Below are 21,654 nucleotides of genomic sequence, written 5' to 3' on the forward strand. Positions count from 1 at the left end.
ACAGGCATGTACCATGGTGCCCAGCTGAATATACTTTTTTTTTTTTGAGACGGAGTCTCACTCTGTCTCCCAGGTTGGAGTGCAGTGGCGCGATCTTGGCTCACTGCAAGCTCCGCCTCCTGGGTTCATGCCATTCTCCTGCCTCAGCCTCCCGAGTAGCTGGGACTACAGGTGCCCGCCACCATGCCCGGCTAATTTCTTTGTATTTTTAGTAGAGATGGGGTTTCACCGTGTTAGCCAGGATGGTCTCGATCTCCTGACCTTGTGATCCGCCTGCCTCGGCCTCCCAAAGTGCTGGGATTACAGGCGTGAGTCACCGCACCTGGCCCTCAGTATACTTTTAAAACTCTTCAGTGGTTCCCCATTGCTGTTGGGATTTAGCTGAAACTCCTTAGCATGGCAAGAAATCCTCATGATTTGGCCCCTGCTTACCCTCTCCAGTCTCATTTTTCACCCCCTACTCCTCCTTCAAGCTTTATATTTTAGAAAGACAAAGTTATTTTGTTTCTCTGAATATCCTGAAGCTCTCCATCTTCCCTCTTTTATCTGCCTAAGATATTCTTTTCACAATGGCCACTTTTCTTCACCTGCCTCAATCTACTCCTGCTTCAGGTCTCTCCTTATATGTCAATTCCTCCAGATCTCTCTGGCCATGCCCCCACCCTAAGTCTCGATTAGTAACCTTCCTCTGCGCTCCCATAGCATCCTGATTTCCTAGTAACAGTCACCACATATGTAACTATGTATTTTAAACAAATTATTTAATTGGTTCAATAATTTAAACAAATTATTTAATGTCTTTCTCCTCCATTCGACAAAGTTCCATAAGATCAGTGACCACATATCTTATTTACTGATGTGTTCTCAGTGCCTTGAAGAGAGACTAGCATAGAGTATGCACTCAAGTATTTTTATTGACTGAATTATTGAATAAATGCCCTCAGTGGGACTGAGATATATCCATAAATAAGCAGTATGTCTAGAAGACAGTATTCAGGTGATCAGAATTCTTTTTTTTAGCTTAATCGCCTTAATGAAGGATGACTCTGGGCATTCAAAATACCAGTTCTCATCTTTCAAGGGAAGGATACGGTTCCTCGGCCCCTTACCTCAAAGAATTAGTGAGAGCAGCAGGAAAAGGGGGAAAAAAATCCATTCTTCCTCAAATATCTCAAATAACTTCCCTTGGCTCCCCGGACACCACACTCTCCTGGTTTCCTCCTCCAACCTCACTGGCTGCTGCTTCTCAGTCTCCTTTGCTAGTCCTTCCTCCTCCCGTAGACCTCTAATATTTAGATTATGTCCAAACTTCTTCCTCGGGCTGCTCCTCCTCTCTATCTAGAATTATCCCTAAATGATCTCATCTAGTCTCATGGCTTTAAATATCCTCAATAAACTAATAACTCAAATATATTTATTTTTATTTTTTATGTATTTTGAGATGGAGTCTCTGTCACCCAGGCTGGAGTGCAGTGGCACAATCTCGGCTCACTACAACCTCCACCTCCTGGGTTCAAGCGATCTCCTGCCTCAGCCTCTTGAGTAGCTGGGATTACAGGTTTGTGCCACCATGGCTGGCTAATTTTTTTATTTTTAGTAGAGACAGGTTTTCACCATGTTGGCCAGGCTGGTCTTGAGCTCCTGACCTCAGGTGATCCATCCGCCTCAGCCTCCCAAAGTGTTGGGATTACAGGCGTGAGCCATCATGCCCGGCCTCAAATTTATCTCTTACTCAAACTCCAGACTTGTTTTTCCAATGGCCTACTCAATGTCTCCACGTGGATGTCTCAAACACAGCAAGCCCAAAACCAAAGCCCTAATCTTCCCCCAAAACTGCTCTTCGCTCTGTCTCATCAAATGGCAATTCCCTTTCATTTCTCAAGTCAAAAACGCTAAGAATCATCGGTTACTCCTCTTTTTCTCACAATACAAATCAAATCTGTCAGCAAATCCTCTTCAATGTATACCTAGACTCTGATCCGTTCTCACTGCCTCCACTGCCATTACTCTGGTCCAAACCACCATCATGTAGCTCTTGGATGGTTGCAGTAGCCTCCTAACTAATCCTGCTTCTTCCCTTGGCTTTGACTTTCCCTCAACAGCCAAAATGAGCTTTTAAAATGTAAATCAGGCATAGAACTATCATATGACCCAGCAATTCCATTCCTGGGTACCTACCCAACAGAACTAAACAATATATGTCCACACAAAAATGTTACACGAATGTTCATAGCAGCATTATTCCTAATAGCCAAAAGATGAAAACACCCTAAATGTCCATCAATGCATGACTAGACAAATGAAATGTGGTATATTCATATAATGTATTATTCATCAATAAAAGACAATGAAATTCTGATACATGCTGCAACATGGATGAACTTTGAAATCATTATGCTAATTGAAATAAGCCAAACACAAAAGGCCACATATTGCATGACTGCATTTATATGAAATGTCTAGGTTAGGCAAATCCATCAAGAAAGAAAGCATATTAGGGGCTGGGGTAAATGGAGGTGACTACTTAATGGCTATCGGGTTTCTATTTGGGATGGTGAAAATGTTCTGAAATTAGATAGTGGTGATCTAATTTCACAACATTCTGAAAGTACTAACAATCACAGAACTTTATACTTTAAAACTGATTAAAATGATTTTATGTTATGTCAACTTTACCTCCATTTTTAAAAAGAAGACAAAATAAGGCTGTGCCCCTCAGAGCCATCCTTCTTACTTGGAGTAAAAGACAGAATGCTTACAAGTGCCACCAAAGTCTTAACATGATCTGCTTCTCATCCCATCTCTGTCCTCAACTCCTTCCTCAGCCTCCCTTGCTCACTCAGTTTCAGATTACTCAAAAGTGCCAAACAAAATCTCACCCTAGGGTCTTTATACCTCCTTCTTTCTCTATCTACATGCTCTTCCCCCAGATACCCTAAGGGTTTGCTCCCTCATTTTTTTCATATCTTTGCTCAAACGTTACCCTGTTGTTAAGACTTGCCCTGGCTATCCTAAACAGTATATGTACACACATTCATTCCTGGCACTCCCTATACCTTTGGTCTACTTCATTTTCTCCACAGCACCTGTCAACATCTGATATACCATACATTTACTTGACTATCTTTTTATCTCCCACCCCCAGAAATCTAAGCCCCACAAACAAGAGGCCTTGTATTCACCGGTGTATCTCAGGGTCTAAAACAATGCCTGGCACATAGTAGGCATTCATAGATATTTGTCAAACAAACAAACGAATAGATGCACAAAGAATGAGGTAACCAAAATCTATAATGTCTTAGCCAGTAAAGAATAAACTCTCCAAGTTGTCACATGATGTTTGACAGTTCTGTGAAAACAGACAGCAGGGCTGAAATCCTAGTACTTGCAAGAGGTGAAATGTCAGTCATTCCTTGAAAGATGTATTAGTTGTATAGCACAAGACATAGCAGGGGGGCTTGATTTCATTTTTTACTTTAGAATTGTCCTTTTTCCCCTTTTGTCCCCACCCCGACCCCCGCCAAAAAAACCCAAGCTGAACCACTCCTCCAGAGAGGTAGTTTTAACAATGGTCCATGGAGAGCGGTTTTTCCTTTTTTTCCTAAAGATTAATACATACCAATCCACAGCTAATACAAACAACCCAAGGGCAGAAAAGCAATTATTTGACATCTGTGCAGTAAAAAATAGACTAAGAGATGGGAGCCCTGGGCTCTAACTATCTGTATGATCTCAGGTAAATCACTTATCCTGCTTTCTTTTCTGCAAAAATAGGGTGGTTGAATTAAATTATCTCTGAGGCTCCATAATTTCATGGGAAAGATCATTTATGGTCACTTAATCTGTTTTCATGTTTAGGATAAATAAGAGTCTTCTGGGTCCAATGAGACAAGAGATCACAGACAACCAGAAGCAATAGGTTTCAGAAATTACATTCTGACTGATGATGTCAGATGTGTTAATCAGGTTCAGCAAATAAAAGCCATTCTTATCCTTAATCCACAAAGAAAAAAGGGGGCCTCCTCACCTGGAACAGATGAGTCACCCACCCAAGGCTGTGTAGATAAAAATCACAGTCCGTATATACAATGAAACATCATACAGATGTCAAAAGAATGAAACAGATCCTTGGTGCTGACACAGAAAGATGTTCATGTTATATCTTTCTACAATTTTTTTCTTTTACACTTTGAGTAATAACTGACATAAATAAGCTGCACATGTTCAAGTGTGCAACGTGACATTTTGACAAATGTAGACATCTGCGAAACTATCACCACAATTAAGTTAATGAACGTATCTTTCACTCCCAAAGGTTTCCTCCTGCCCCTTTCTAATCCCTCCTGCCCTTCCTGTAAGTGTTGATCTGCTATCTGTCACTGCTTTCTAGTTTGTATTTTCTAGTTTTTATACAAACAGAACCATACAGTATGTACTCTTTACTGCTTGGCTTCTTTCACTCAGCATGATTATTTTGAGATTCATTCATGTTATTGCGTGTATCAATAGTTCATTTCTTTCCATTGCTGAGTAGTATTCCACCGTATAAACAAATCAGTTTATCCGTTCACCTGCTGATGAGCATTTGGGTTATTTCCAGGGTTGGGCTATTACAAATAAAGCTGCTATGAACATTCACGTAGAAGTCTTTGTACAAACATACGTTTTCCCTTCTCTTGAGTAAGTACCCAGGAATGAAATGACTTAATCACAAGGTAGGTGCACAATGAACTTTTTAAAATACTGCTAAACTGCTTTTCAAAGTAGCTATGCCATTGTACATTCCCACCAGCAGTGTATAAGAATGCTAGTTGTTTATAATAGCAAGGAGGAAATGTAGAAAAGAAATTTTTTTTAAATCCAGTTGTTTTACATCCTCACCAACAATTGGCATGGTCAGTCTTTTTAATTTTAGTCATTCTAATGGGTATGTAGTAGTATCTTATTGTGATTTTTAGGTCAAATTTATTTAATGACTAAAGATGTTGAGCATCTTTTCATGTGCTTATCTGACATCTCTATATTGTCTTTGGTGAAATGTCTGTTCAAATTTTTTGTGCATTTTCTATGGGATTGTCTGTATTATTGAGTTTTTAAAGTTCTTTTTCTTTCACTTTTTTTCACTTAACATGTATATAGTATCATCCTTTAAAGAAAAAGAAATTAAAAACTTAGGAACCCAACCCATATATGTATATTTAGACAGTTTGGTAGTCCATATGCCAAAACTATTCACAACTATTAACGATAATTATCTGGGGAAGAAGCAGTGAGGTTACTGGAGGACTTACTTTATACATTTCTATGCTGTTTTTCAACAATCATATGAAACATGAGAAAGTCATTTCCCTTTGGGTGAGTGAAAGTTAGGGGGAAAAAAAAACCACACACACACCATACAAAAGCTAAAAACTCACCGCCACAACCAAATGAGTCAAAAATAAAGCCTCAAGTCACAGATTTCAAAAATCGCACCTAAGAAAACAGAAGATTTAATTCAGCAAAGCTCCTTAACTAATCCTTTCCAATGTAGCAATTTGCAGATTAAGTGAGTGAGTAGTCAAGAAAAACAGAAGTCCTCAAGATTTATAGCCCCAGGTACCACTGTAGAACCTCAACAGAGACAGACAAGACTGATGCAAAATGTCATCTCCCAGGGCACTGGTATGAGCTAGGGGATTAACCCAGATCTGGGACAGGTAAGCCCTGAACCAGGACATTTAAGAGAATTTCATGAGACCAAAACTCAGGACTCCAAGTTGCCTTCTGCACCTACCCCTTCAGGTTACAAGGAAAGAAATATAAAAAGCAATATTCAGTCCTTAAACTAAAGTATAGCTGGGAATGGGGAAAAGATAAATTGTTTCAAGTTAAGGTGAGAAGAACTCACATATGCTGTATCAGAGGAAACAAAAGATACAGACAAAACTTCCCATATTAAAGTTCAGTAAAATGAAATAATAGTCTGGCAGATATATAAATAGCCATGAAGTGGAGAGAAATGAAAACAACTTGCAAGATGGATGAAGAACCGAGTCTGGAGAAGAATTTAACCCTAGGAAAACAAGTAGGTTTCATGTGAGTGCTTTACACTACAGGGGAACTAATAATATAAATTCAATAAAGTGCAAGAATTCAAATACAAGATGATAAAATGAGAGAAAGAAGATTAGAGCAAAGAACAAATCAAAACCTAAATAAGATAATTTACTCAAATAATTAAATTAGAAGCAGCAAAAAGTAAGGAAGGGAGGGGAAAAGGGGTAGGGGAGGGAAATAAACTGAAAACCAAATTAATAGCATAGAAGAATGGGTTGGGCTAATCACAGTTAATTGCTTTCACCATTTTTCCTATTCCATTCGCTAGTAAAAGAAAATGACAAAAATAGAGGATAAGAAAATCCAGTATCTCTGAGGTGGAGAACTTAACTAATAAAACAGAAAGAAAAAGAGTTCAGAAATACGATACAGAAAAATTTTCCAGCAATGAAGAAAGAACTCATCAAGGATATATCACATATAGGGAAAAATGATACAGAATGATCACCATTGAGTTACAACCTTGTTAAATTACTAAACTTCTTTTTTATTTTTTATTTTTTGAGACGGAGTCTTGCTCTGTCGCCCAGGCTGGAGTGCAGTGGAGCAATCTTGGCTCAGTGCAAGCTCCGCCTCCTGGGTTCACGCCATTCTCCTGCCTCAGTCTCCCCAGCAGCTGGGACTACAGGCACCCGCCACCACGCCCGGCTAATTTTTTTGTATTTTTAGTAGAGACGGGGTTTCACCGTGTTAGCCAGGATGGTCTCGATCTCCTGACCTTGTGATCCGCCCACCTTGGCCTCCCAAAGTGCTGGGATTACAGGAGTGAGCCACTGTGCCCAGCCCTTAAATTACTAAACTTCAAGAAAAAGAAAAGAAAATTTGCAGGCAAGTCCAATCTCTCTCTCTTTCTCTTTCTCTCTCTCTCTCTCTCTCTTTCTCTTTCTCTCTCTCTCTCTCTCTCTCTCATCCATAAGAAAGAAAGACAAGGGCCAAGATGTCCTCAGACTTCTTCGCAGTTACATTCAATGGAAGAAGACAATGGAACAATGTCTACAACATTCTGAGGGAAAGAAAATGTGGCCCAAGAATATAATATCCCGCCAAGATACCATTCAAGTATAAAGGCACCTGGCAGACATTCTTAACATGTAAGAATACAATAAATATAGCACCTGCAAGCTCTTCTTGAAGGACCTCCTCAATGATGAAATCCAGAAAACCAAGAAATAAATCAGAAATAGAGAAGTTGTGGTATAAGGCCTGGTTGTAAGCATACAATCCTTTTAAGTATAAAACTAAAAGGAAACAAACAGATAAAACAAACAGATGGTTTATGGTTATATAAGAGAATGTAAATATTATAAACCCTGACAAAGGAAAAATAATTTGAGTAACAAATAGTGGGGATAGAAGAAAATAACCGGGGGGAAGTGTAAGAAAGCTAACTGCTTCCTCTTTCACAGCAAAGCGCCCACTGATAATGTTAAATATTGAAACAGGCAGATTTTTAAAATGACGGCTAACTCCAAAGTATCTACCTTAGAAAAATGAAAACAGGCCAGGCATGGTGACTCACACCTGTAATCCCAACATTTTGGGAGACCAAGGCAGGTGGATCACTTGAAGTCAGGAGTTCAAGACCAGTCTGGCCAACATGGTGAAACCCCGTCTCTACTAAAAATATGAAAATTAGCTGGGCTTAGTGACGCGTGCCTGTAATCCCAGCTACTCAAGAAGCTGAGGCAGGAAAATCGCTTGAACCTGGGAGGTGAAGGTTGCAGTGAGCCGAGATGGCGCCACTGCACTCCAGCCTGGGCAACAAGAGCAAAACTCCGTCTCAAAAGAAAAGAAAAGAAAAGAAAAAGAAAAGAAAAGAAAGAAAAGAAAAGAAAACATACATCCACACAAAACTCTTAATGAATGTTCATAGCAGCATTACTCTTTTTTTTTTTTTTTGGAGACGGAGTCTCACTCTGTTGCCAGGCTGGAGTGCAATGGCACGATCTCGGCTCTCTACAACCTCTGCCTCCCAGGTTCAAGTGATTCCCCTGCCTCAGCCTCCCGAGTAGCTGGGACTACAGGCGCGTGCCACCACACCTGGCTAATTTTCTTTTTTTTTTTTGGTAGAGATGGGGTTTCACCATGTTGGCCAGGATGGTCTCGATCTCCTGACCTCATGATCCACCCGCCTCAGCCTCCCAAAGTGCTGGGATTACAGGCGTGAGCCACTGCGCCCGGCCCAGCATTACTCTTAATAACCAAAAAGTAGAAACAACCCAAATGTTCTTCAACAGATGAACAGATAAAATGTGATAAATACATATCATGGGGTATTATTTGGCTATAAAAAGGAATGAAGTTCTGATACATGCTATAACATGGATGAACCTTGAAAACGTTAATGTTAAGTGAAAGAGGCAAGTCAAAAAGGACCACATATTGCATGATTCAATTTACATGTAATACCCAGGATAGGCAAATACAGAGAGACAGAAAGTAGATGACTGATTGCTTAGGGATCAGGGAGGGTGACAGCTAAAAGGGTAAAGGGTTTCTTTTTGAGGTGATGAAAATTTTCTAAAATTGATTCAAGGGATGGTTGCACAACTCAGTGAATATACTAAAAACTATTGCATTGTACACCAAAAATGGACAAATTGTATAGTATGTGAATTATATCTCAATAAGGCTGTTACCAAAAAAACTCCACTAAAAAAGTGACCAACTGCTCAATGGCTTTCATAATATTTTTTCTTAAGCTTAGAGGAATGTTAACAACTAATATCTTTTACTTTAAAAAAACATTTGTCTGAAGATTAGCTATTCTTTCATTTTATTTCAGTGTTTTATTCTGTTAAATTCAAGTAAAATTAAATAGGACGATTTTAATTTATTATACTATGATCCAATATTAAAAAGATTTTTCAGTTTATCCATCCAGTCAACCCGTTATGTATATACATAGAAGATATACGAAATAATTTTCATATAATGTGAAAACTGGGGTAGTAGGAATGTGGGTGATTTGTTGCTTAATAATGAGCATGTGTTACTTTTATTTGTCTTCAAATTGTTCTTATAAAGAACAAACTATTCAACCTGAGAAAGCGAATGCAAGCTATAAAAAATAAAGAACTAAGTAAATATACCAAAATGTTAATGTCTACATATGAGTAGTGGTATTAGGAATGATTTTTTCCCTCCTTTACTATTTTCTGTACTTTTCAAGTTTTCCTATAATGAACATCTATTATTTTATAAACAGAAGAAGTAAAAAGAATAGTAAAAGAATTAAAGGGATATTGTAAGCATTTTTTAAACAATTACTTGATTCTTACCTGGGCTCCTTCTGCCGCTCCTGAATGATCTTTCTTCCTGGCCAGATGTCACCCATCTGTGTCTGATGAAGGAGGGACTGTCCCACTGTCTCTCTTTTACTCACTTCAAGACAAAGAAGAGTATGCCAGGGTGGTGGTTATGAGTAGGGGAAAAAGGAAACAACCGTCATAGCAAATCCCCTGAAATACACCATGCTTGCAGAAGGGATGACAATACAATCTTCTATTCTCCACTAACTGGCTGAGCCCATGGAGTTAAGATGCCACCAGTCAGAACACACTAGGATTCCATACCAAGAACCATCTCTGGACAGGTCCAGTACCTGCAGGTTTGTGGCGCAGGGACATCCTGATTATCTCACTACCTGTGCGGTAAGCAAAGCGATTCACTTTCTGGTCATAAAACCAGTCCCCAGTTGCTTTCTTCAACTCTCTGTGAAGAAATAAAAGAAAATGACAGATGGATAAAGAATGGTTCTTGTCTAATAAAGGCTGAGGAAAGAAATTCTCACCACAGCCAAGGCCTCGTCCCCTCTCTACTCAGCCATAGGTGACACTCACATTTCCTTGGCGCACACCTTGCACCTCCAGGTACCATTGCTTTCCTGTATGCGGCAGTCCCGACACACCAGGTGATTACAACCCCGACAAGTATTGGTTTTGGGACTCAAACGGCCCAGGCTCTCCTGGCACCGGGCACAGGTCCGATCACTGTAGTGTTGGCTGCCCCTCTTGGCCCCTTTCCTTTTTATCTCCAGTAACTCATTCTTTAGTCGCCTGCCAAGACCCAAAACAGAAGCGTAAGTGGATTCAGGATATGCATAGATTGGATGGAGAGGGGTTGAGAGGTAAAGACAGTAAGACTATTTGGTTCTGTGGAAGCAACAAACTCAGAACCCAACGTGACCCAATAAGTAGTGGTAAACATCACATATACAAATTCCTATGAAAGTCAGGTGGGAGACATAAGGAAAAGCCCAGACATCATTGGTCAAAGGCCTGGGACCCTATGCGTTTTGGGGAACTCTTACCTAATCCTTTTCTCATCTGCTTTCCGGACCTCCTCATCTCGCTGTAGAACACCGAGAATCAAATCCTTTTCCTCCTCAGACAGAAAAGAAAGGTCCAGTAACTCCGACATGATTTACTCAACTTTTTCTTCTACTCTTCTTTCTTCAAAACAACCAGACAAGGAGAGCTACCAGAGTTGCCTGAAATGACAAAAGAACTAATTTCACACAGATGATTTACTCAAGAATAGGCCCACAGCCCTAAACCCTTTCAATGGGTTCCTTTCCCCTTGAGCCAAGCTAAAGAGACAAAGTAGAAGTATCTGACCTATTTACTCTTCCTACTCCCATCCGAAACATGCCCTGAAAATGAAGAGTCCTTGATTTTTCAGAAAGAAAAAGTTATTCGTGACTCTGGGAAAAGGATTGGTTATTCAGTATATGCATCTTAGTCTGGAAAGAACATAGAACAGCTGAGTCAATTTCCCCCTCCACCAAGTGAGTCCTCAATCATCCAATTTTTAATACTTTAAATGTTCTCAAATCTCAAGCCTATTAACCCAAATAACCAGGCAGCTGGTCTCTGTAGTGAAGGAGAAAAGCACATGAAGGCTCCTGCCAGTTTAGGCCCAGTTGTCTATTCCTAACCAGCTTCCATTCTCCCAGGAGTCAGTCAGCTTTCTGCTATACTTCAAAACTTCCACCCCCTACTCTATCTCTCAAAGTTCTTATCATACTAGCACTCTAGCACTACCTCCAGGATATCTTTCCCAAATTCATGAACACTTGTTGAGCACTACGCTGACAGGCATTGTGTAAAGTGCTGGGGATACAAAGATGAGTAAGGCACAGTTCCTACCCTTACGAAAATCACAGAGTAGCAGGGGAGACAGACACACATAAATACAGTACAACGCATTAAGTGCTATCAGAGGGATTATAAGGGACTATAAATTAAGTGCTATGAGAACTTAGGGAAGAAAGCAACTCATTCTATCTTGCATAGAGAGAGGAAAGAGAGCAGTATACATGGGAAATTTCACAGAAGAGGTGGATTTTGCCTTATCAGAGGACAAATTTCCTGGTAGGGAAGAATGGTAGGAAAGATAGTTTGGGACCAGATTACATAACTCTTAAAAACTTTTTAAAAATTTTAAGAATTTTGGCTCAGCATAGAGGCTCTCACCTGTAATCCCAGCACTTTGGGAGGCTGAGGCAGGAGGATCTCTTGAGCCTAGGAGTTCAAGACCAGCCTGGGCAACATAGGGCGACTCAGTCTCTACAAAAAGAAAAATCAAAACTTAGCTAGGCATGATAGTACACGCCTGCATTCCCAGCTACTCGGGAGGCTGAAGTGGGAGGATTGTTTGAGCCTGTGAGGTTGAGGCTACAGTGAGCTGAGATCACGCCATCACATGTGGCCCACTCTAGCCTGGGCAACAAAGCAAGATCCTGTCTGGAAAAAAATTTTTTTAATTTTAAAATTTACTGCATAGACAATAGAAATCCACCAAACATCTCTGATGTTGCTTTTTGATGCTGGGAAATCACATGATGAAATTCATTTTACAAAGACATATTATAGCTATATCGCTCTAGCTATAATATGAAAGACTGATTTAGAGGACAAATCAGAGGACAATTTGGTAGTACATACATTTAAAATAGGCATATACTTAACCAAGCAATATGACTTCTAAGAATTTACCTAATAGAAATATTCATACAAATGCACAAGCAAGAGTATATGCACAAGACTATTACTGCAACATTATTTGTAAGAACAGAAACAGTTGTTTAACATAGGAATCATTAAACAAAATAATATGTCCCCATAATGGAACATTATGTCACCATTAAAAATGTGGTAGATACACACGTACTGACATAAAAATATGGCCATGAGTGAAAAAGTAGTTGTAGGACAATAAAAAATGATCTTTTATAAAGAATTTATCTAAATATTTGTATATGCAAAGAGAAAGGTCTAGAACAAAAGCCACTATCATTGGTTTCCCTTGGGGAGTAGAATTGGGAAGGGGCAACTTTCACTTTTTACTTCACATAGTTCTAATTTGTTTTTACATATATCTTCCATTTATATCTCAAAAAAGAAAACAATACAAATGAGGCAGAGATATTATTACAATACCGCAGCAAAAGACAATCTAGATTTACTAACTGTGCCTCTAAACAATTAGACCAGTCATTTTATTTTTCATTTCATTTTATTTTTCATTTTTAGAGACAGAATTTCACTATGTTGCCCAGCCTGGACTCAAATTCCTGGGCTCAAGTGATCTTCCTGCCTCAGCCTCCCAAGTAGCTGGAACTATAGACAGAGCCACCGTGCCCAGCAGAAGTCATTTTATTTCTGACTCTTTGGTTTCTCATCTACAAAACGACCCACCTCAAACGTTGTTTAAAAAATTAAATAATGTGTGTTAAAGGGCCAATCACAATGTTTGGAGTACAAATACTTGCTGAATCTTCTAAAATGATAAAGGCCTGAGCCAGGCAGCAAGAAAAAACAGAATAGGTTTGAGAAGTAGAATTAACAGAATAGGGAGACTGACTGAGCAGAGAAGATGAAGAAGGTGAAGTCAAAGATGCCTAGTTCACAGTCAAGATTAAACAACTGACTGGCTAGTGACAGCCCTCATAGCAATAGAAGATGTAAGGAAAGAAACAGGTTTGGAAGTAAGGCAAAAAGTTTTGTTTTAACCCTATTAAGTTAGTGTTGCATACTTGATATCCAGGTAACTGGGCCCAGGAAATAGTTGGAGACACAGGGCTGGACCTCAGGAAGAAAAAATGTATCTGATAATATACACTTGGTAGTCATGGGAGTCAAAGAGCCCAAGGTAGACAGAGAGTGAAAAAGGAAATGAGAATCACACTTACCTTCTCTCCTCTTCTTTGAAACTAGACAACACGCCTCTTTCACTTTATTTTTTCTTTTTCTTTTTCTTTTTTTACTAGTTCCCTACAAAACAGTGGAGAACATAAACAACACGGCAAAGCTATACAGGTTCCTGAAACCTCAATATTTCCTCAACTTGTATATTTCCTGGTCTTTATTGAACTATAAGATGTTAAGCCTCTTGCACACACCCTTTCTTAGACAGTCTTGAGGAAGTGTTCTTAGTTCTTATCCCCAAGGAGAATATATACCCTCCATGAAAACAAGGACTTTTTCAATCTTCTCCTCTGTATCTGCCCTAGCACTTAATGCAATATCTGGTACGCAATTTTGCATATGCTGCCAATATTGCAATCACTTTCATTGTCACCCCAACAGTATCTTTTATTGAGAATTGACTATATGCCAAACAAGTACCTAACATATATTAACTAATTTAATCCTTGCCACAATACCAAGAATGAGTGACTATTATTACCCCCATTGTATAGATTAGGATTCAGGAGAGGTTAGGCTAACTTGCCCAAGAATAAAGAGCAAGTAAGTGAAATTGCAGGGATTCAAGCCCAGGCAATCTGATACCAGAGTTGGTGCTCTACAGGCTCAGCCTAGGCAGAATTATAACCAAAGCAACTATAAAATACTAAACAGACAAATCAAAAGCATTGTGGAAATGAATTCCCATATGTGTGATTACGGCTGAAACACTGCGCAAAAAAATCAGTGGCTCCTGGATAAAAGAGGTATTATCAGTTACCTGTCAGCTAAAAAGCAAGGATAGCACAGGCACACTAGAAATGAGAACCATACCAGATTAAAAAACTGGTGCTTGTGGAGAGGCAGCAGAATATTGTGATGAGAAAGGCACGTTGGCATAATAATGAGACCAAGTAATATCAAAATCCAGGGAAGTAAGAAGATCCTTGAGGAAATAAAGATAGTATCTTAAGAAAATGGAACTACCAACATTGTACATCTGCCCTTTCTTTTTCATTTATGGACCTTACCAACCAGAACTGCCCCCTCTGAAATCTTAAATTCAAGAATTCCCACTTTCCAACCACAGGTCACTCCTGCTCTATCTGTTCTTCAACCTTATCAAGACCACAGTCTCTTGAGCCCCACATTGTCTCTTGGTCCACTTGCCTTCTGCTGATCTATCTTCCCCCCATACCCATCCTGGACTCCAGATGGCTCAACATTTGAACCACTCTCACCAGTACCTTCCATATCCATATACCTTCATCCCTCTGCCACAACTGCCCATGAAAATCCCAAACCTGTGCTAATGCTCTAGGCTGCCTTGTCTGCTCCTATACCCAGGTTCTACATAATTCCTGGTCTACAACCTCAGCTGAACCCTCATTGTCACCCATAAATTCTGTTACTTATGCTTGTTCAATTCCTTTACCTAGTCCCTTTGGGTTCTATTCAAGCCTTCATTTATCTCACACTCCCACTTCCCTTCCCTCCAGTCCCATCAGACATGCTTGTCTCATACTTGTAAAAAGGTTTTTGTAAGACCATCAGACATGGACTCTATCAGCTCCCTGCCTCCTCTTCCCCATCACTTGCCAATCTGACTCCTTTCAGAAAAGCCATATCCCACCCAAAGCCCCACCTTCCACCATAGGTTGCTGTTGTCTCCAACACTAACCCTGTTAACAGCCAGCTTGTTTGCAATGGGATCTTGCAGAATCAGTAATGAGGAGCAGAAAACAAATTAAGAACAAAAATTAAAAGGCAAGAAGACAAAGGTAAGTGCAGAAAAAACTGAGACAAAGAGAAAACAAAAGGTAAAATGGTAAAAACAAGTTCAAGTATATCAATGAATATGAAACTCATATATGAGCAAAATTCACCCTTTGAAATACAGGAATTAACAGACTGGATAAAAGGAAAAAATCCAATTATGTGCCATTTATGAGAGACACATCTAAAACATAAATTGAAGGGAAAATTGAAAGTAAAAAGATAGGAAAAGATATACCAGGTAAATGCTAGCCAAAAGAAAGCTGAGGTAGCTATATTAATATCTAAAAGTAAAAAAGACAATAAAAGCTTTATAAAGGTTAGATAAGATCACTACATAGAGATAATAAACATGCATCCACTAATAAAACATCACTAAATATACAAAGGAACAAAAGAGAGAAATTGAAAAATCAACCATCAAAATGAGAGGTTAACATATACTTCTTTGTTGTTGCAATTATGAATGGTACAAGCAGATACAAACTAGTAAATATATAGACAAGTTGAACAACAAAATGAGCTTGATTTAATAGGAATACAAAAAAAAGCCTATATCCAACTGGAGAATTACATTATTTTCAAGCACATATAGAATATTTACCCCCAAAACTGACCATGTACTAGGCTGTAATGCAAGTCTCCATAATTTTTTTTTAAAATCCTTCCCATACAGACCAGTCTCTGACTTCGAGGAAATTAAATTAAATAAGAAATCAATTTAAAATAAGGTAATTTCTTATCACAGTACTTTTTTAAAATTTATAAAGACACTTCTAAATAACCCACATGTCAAAGAAGAGATCATAATGGTACTAAATCTATCCTTAACATCTTAGAGGAAAATACCTGCCTCCTACCTCACTACCATCACTACTCCCCATACTATGGCATAGAATGTTCTCTAGAAATTCAAAAAGGAAAATATGAAAGAAAAATACAGCTTTCATATGCAATAAACCAAGTGATATATTTTTATGGTAAATAGTACATTGTATTTTGAAAACTAGAACTCAGGAAAATAATGGAGGCACAAATACAGTTATAATAAGGAAACCAGATAGATGTGAAGTTAGAAAAGCTATGACTAATCGGATACTCCCATTTTATGGCTACTAGGGTTTAATAGAGAAACCAAAGCCCAAGAAAACTTAAGACCCTTCATTACATTCAGTCCCAGGTGTACAGTCAAAAAGGCAAGATTATCTATTGAGAAGACCACGGCTCAGGTAACATGAGTGTCAGAATCTGAGCTCAGATGGACAACTTGTTCTGTGTTAGTCCTGAGGTGTCAAGACTCAGATGAAGTATCTTAATATAGCATCCTTGTGGGACCCATGCCCATAAAAATATATTTTAGAAAAGGTGGTTTGTATCATTCTCAGCAAACTAACACAAGAACAGAAAACCAAACACCGCATATTCTCTCATAAGCGGGAGTTGAACAATGAGAACACATGGACACAGGGAGGGGAATATCATACACCGGGGCCTGTCGGGGGTTGGGGGCTAGGGGAAGGATAGCATTAGGAGAAATACCTAATGTAGATGATGGGTTGATGGGTGCAGGAAACCACCATGGCACGTGTATACCTATGTAACAAACCTGCACATTCTGGTATCCCAGAACTTAAAGTATAATAAAAAAATTAAAAAAAAGAAAAGATGGCTTACTTAGCAATTATACATATTTACTGCTAAAAAATGAGGATAATATGTTAATGCAAATACTTACAAAACCAAAGGAAAAACTAAACCTACCATAAAAATGCGAAGTTACCATACCTCTCTCAATTACTGATAGTATAACAGATGAAAAATTAGTAAATATGTAGACAAGGTGAACAACACAATAAGCTTGATCTAAAGGACATATGTAGAATTCCATATCCAACTAGATATATCCAGTCTATATCCTAATCCTAATGATTGAGAAATAATAACAATGAATGAAAATAAACACTAACACAACTGGTTTTCAAGAAGGGGATGGGTGAGCTATCTCAAATTATTTCAAATTCTAAAGACCAATTTTAAAAATGAAAAGCTAGGCAAAACTTGACAGGAAGCATAGAATAATGAAAATAGTGGTGAAAGACAGACTTGGGTTCAAATCCTAGCTCTGCTATTTTTAGCTATATGACCCTGGGCATGAGACTAGAATATTAAAAAGATGACTAAAATATGAATTCCTTGTAAGAATAGTACTCAGATTAAAAGTAATCATTGGTGTTCCCAAAATGAAAACTGATGTGAATTAGGAAGACACAAGTAATGTCCCTGCCCTGGACAGCAAATACAACAGATTTTGCTGTGTTGCATGCAGGCCACACATAAAAGTGAAGATGGTAATATATGGTACTTATGCTCAAACTAGAAACATCTACCAGACGTAACCTCTTTGAAGGTAGGTACTATATCTGGATATCATAGCCCCAGGAGCTTGGCACAGTGTGTGACACACAGTATGAGTTCAACAAAAGTCTAGTGAATGTCTTTACCCAGAAATCTATCTGTGTTTACATGTTTAAACTTAAACCCATGGAAATTGAAGAACTGTAATAGAGCTGAGAGAAAAATGTTTTTGTTTTCCTGAGGCAGTGTGTGAGCTGTGGTTAAAAGCTTGGACTCTGGGCCGGGTGGGTGGCTCACACCTGCAATCCCAGCATTTTGGGAGGCTAAGGCGGGTGGATCACTTGAGGCCAGGAGTTCAAGGCCAGCCTGGCCAACATGGTGAAACCCTGTCTCTACAAAAAATACAAAAAGAAAAAAAAATTAGCCAGGCATGGTGGCTTGCGCCTGTAGTCCCAGATACTCAGGACGCTGAGGCAGAGAATGGCTTGAACCTGGGAGGTGGAAGTTGCAGTGAGCCAAGATGGTGCAACTGCACTCCAGCCTGGGCGACAGAGTGAGACTCTGTGTCAATAAAACAAACAAACAAAAAGCTTGGAATTGAGCCAGACTGCCTGAACTTGAATCCCAACTTCCACATTTACTAGCTGTGTGACCTTGGGTAAGTTACTAATCCTCTCAGTACCTCAATTTCCTCACTTGCAAAATGAAGATAAAAATTGTACCTATCATTTGGGGCTTGTTTTTATAAAGATTAAATGAGTTTTTAAAATACGTAAAGTGCTTAAAGTAATGAGAACACAAAGAATGCTAAGTGTTACCTATTTTTGTCAGTTTGTATATGTTCATTTGTGCTTTCGGACTTAACTAGGTCTTAGAAAATGACATTTATTTTCTTTTAAAGAATGCAGATGAATTGTGAGTTAAACTGTCTAGACGTCAGTTAAAGTTTCAGGCTATTGTTATTGTTATTTAAATTTTTTTATTTCAATAGCTTTTGGGGTACAAGTAGTTTTTGGGTACATGGATGAATTTATAGTGATTAATTTTAATGCATTAATCACAGGCCACTGTTTTTGAAGTGAGGAACCATGCTGAGAGCCTTACAGATGACAGAAGATTTTCTTAAAAATTGACCCATGCTCAAGGGCCAAAAGGCTGAACTGATATTAAATTATTCTCTAAAGTTATAAGTAGTAATTATATGATGGTTTTGCAAATACATTCTAATGGATTATCATATCCTGCCAAAGTGATGTAATAAAAGTATTTTGCTGTTTAGGCTAAGGACAATGGACAATACCTCACTGAACATGAAAAAGTGAACCAGTCTTTCAAAATATATTCATTTAACCACGAAGCCTGAATTAAACTGCTCTTGTTAAAATGATACTATGTTTTACACAGAAACTGATCAATGAGTTTTATACTGATGTGAGATTTATACTGCTGCATGCCAGATTCTGTATACTTTTGAACATGGGTATTCAGAACTGATTTAGCTACATCAAGAAATGTGATGGTGTCTACACTTTTTTCAAAAGATGAGAATTTAAATTGGGCTACAAATTTTAATTGGTCATAATTGGAGATTATAAAATGTCAAGGTGGAATGAATTTCCACCCTGCCTGAAACAATAACAACAACAAATGTACCAAATACATGAAACAATGGTTTTCAAATCACTGAACATCAGGCAATGAAGGACTATGATTTCTGAGATGGAAAACACATAAGGTGAGCCCTTTGATTTTCCCAGTTTACTGTCTTAAGAGAATTTCCAGATAATGGTACAGAAAGGAAGAACCCAGGTAGAGCCTAGTGAACTCCCTGAGTTCTGGAGACAGAGCTGAAAGTCTGGGAAAAAAACCAGGTAGCTGGAGTTCATAGGATGGAGGACCTGAGAGAGCTCCACAGAAAGAGAAAGAGATCTCCAGAGGCCTGCAGAAGGTTTCACTCAAGTATTTAGCAAAGGACTGATTAGACCATGGTATGCCTGTGAGGAAATTACTCTAGGCCAGGGAAAGAACTACCTGAAAGGATTCAAAAGAACAATGCCTGTCACTCACACAGGGCTAAGAATAGTGCCTGTTTCCGCCAGCCAAATTGGAAAACCTCATGATTCACCGGACACTAGCTGAAGGACTCAGAAGGGTCTTGCCTCAGTAGTGGGAAACAGCCCAGATTATGCACTGCTCTGGTCCTGCCTAACAAATCTAAACAGCAAAACCTGAAAGGGTCACTCTGTATCCAAGTAATTTAAGGGCATCCCAGAACAGAGAGCAAGTATATTTATAGTAATACAAAAATATGCAGTACTCAACAAGGTCAAATTCATAATATTTGGTACCCAGTAAAAAACTAACAGGCATGCATAAAAGCAAGAAAATATGATCCATAATAATGAGAAAAATCAATCAAAAAGACCAAGAACTGACACAAATGTTAGAATTAGTAAACAAAGTCATCAAAGCAGTTATTATAACTGCATTCTATATGTTCAAAAAGCTAGGCAGGGGACATGGGAGATGTAAAAAGACTCAAATCAAACCTATGGATAAAAGGTACCATGTCTGAGATGAAAAACACACTCATTGGGATTAACAGCAAATTGGACATTACAGTAGAAAAGAGTTAAGAACTTGAAGACATAGCAATAGAAATTATTCAAAATGGAACACAGAAAAAAACTGAAAAAAAGAAAAAGGAATTAATGAGCTATGGGACAACATCAAGCTACCTTCTATACATGTCATTGATGTCACCAAAAATAATGGCCCAAATTTGGTGAACACTATAAACTCACAGATCCAAGAAGCTCTATGAACATAAAGCACCAGAAACATAAAGAAAAATATACCATGTGGCACACCATAAATTGCTTAAAACCAGAAACAATGGGAAAATCTTAAAAGAAGCTAGAGTGGTGGGGTGGGGTGGGGTAGGGGTCTTGGGGAAGGACACATTATATATATACAGATGAACAAAGATAATGATAAAAGCAAATTTATCATTGGAATCAATGCAAGTGTAAAGACAGAACAACCTCTCTAAAATACTGAAAGAAAAAAAAAACCATCAACCTAGATAGAATTCTACACCCAGCAAGATATCATTCAAAAACAGAGGTGAAATAACGACTTTTTCAGACATGCAAAAGTTGAAAGAATTAATCACCAGCAGACCTGCACTATAAAAAGTGTTAAAGGAAGTCCTTGAAGCAGAAAGAAAATGGTACTGCACAGAAATATAGGTTTAAAAAAGGAATACAGAGCACATGCAATGGTAACAATGTAGGTAAAAATACTTTTTTCTTATTATTTAAATCTCTTTAAAATATAATCGACTGTTTAAAGGAAAAATAACGATATATTGTGAGGTTCAAAACATATGGTAGAACAAAGCGGAAACTTAACCTGATTTTAAGAGACACTATAAATCCACAGTAATCAAGTCAATGTGGTACTGGGCAGGAAGACAGACAAATAAACGAACAGAATAGAGAGTATGGAAATAAGCCCTCATGTTTATAGTCACTTGATTTTTTAAATAAAGGTTAAGGGAAGTTTAGAGGAGAAATGGCAGTCTTTTCAACAAGTAGTGCTGGAAAAACTAGATATCCATATGAAACAAAAAAAGCAAGCATTTCTGACATGACATGTAAAACGTGATCCAGAACTTGATAAATTAGGTTTCATCAAAATTTAAAACCTCTGCTTTGTAAGAACTTTATTAGAAAATAAAAAGATAAGCAGTATACTGGAAGAAAATATTTGCAACTAGTATATCTGATAAGGACTTATATCCAGCATATATAAAGAACTCTCAGAACTCTACAATATTTTTAAAAACACAAATTTAAAAAATAGACAAAAGATATGAATAAACATATCACCAAAGAAGATATACAAATAGCAAATAAACACATGAAAACATGATCAACATCATTAATCATTAGGGAAATGCAAACTAAAACCACAATGAGATATCACTACATACTTATTAGAATGACCAAAATTTAAAATGCACCAAATGTTGGCTGGCATTTGAAGCAACTGGAACTCTCATACTCTACAGTGGGAATGTGAAATGGTATAGCCATATTGGAAAACAGCTTAGTAGTTTCTTAAAAAGTTAAACATATATCTCCCATATGACCCAGGCTTTCCACTTTTGGTATTTATCCAAGAAAAGCAAAAGCATATGTAGGTCGGACGTGGTGGCTCGCACCCATAA

At 38.2% G+C, this 21,654-nt stretch overlaps 1 protein-coding gene across 12 annotated transcripts in view; it reads right to left on the reverse strand.

Annotated features, from left to right (window-relative positions):
- Positions 1-21,654, reverse strand: part of SYTL4 (synaptotagmin like 4) — a 55,828-nt gene that overhangs the window by 16,999 nt on the left and 17,175 nt on the right. For 4 of the 12 annotated variants that reach the window (XM_055376552.2, XM_055376549.1, XM_055376553.1 and 1 more), the window contains 6 exons: positions 13,295-13,376; positions 11,577-11,669; positions 10,412-10,591; positions 9,942-10,157; positions 9,704-9,813; positions 9,381-9,483 (listed from right to left, as the gene is read on the reverse strand). In XM_055376552.2, coding sequence (XP_055232527.1) covers positions 9,381-9,483; positions 9,704-9,813; positions 9,942-10,157; positions 10,412-10,521 — 539 coding nt within the window. In that variant the 5' untranslated portion in view covers positions 10,522-10,591; positions 11,577-11,669; positions 13,295-13,376. The remainder of the gene's footprint in view (positions 1-9,380; positions 9,484-9,703; positions 9,814-9,941; positions 10,158-10,411; positions 10,592-11,576; positions 11,670-13,294; positions 13,377-21,654) is intronic. The other 8 variants (XM_055376544.1, XM_055376545.1, XM_019019799.3 and 5 more) reach the window with 2 other exon arrangements.

The sequence above is a fragment of the Gorilla gorilla genome, chromosome X (assembly GCF_029281585.2).
Source record: "Gorilla gorilla gorilla isolate KB3781 chromosome X, NHGRI_mGorGor1-v2.1_pri, whole genome shotgun sequence".
Taxonomy (NCBI): Eukaryota; Metazoa; Chordata; class Mammalia; order Primates; family Hominidae; genus Gorilla; species Gorilla gorilla.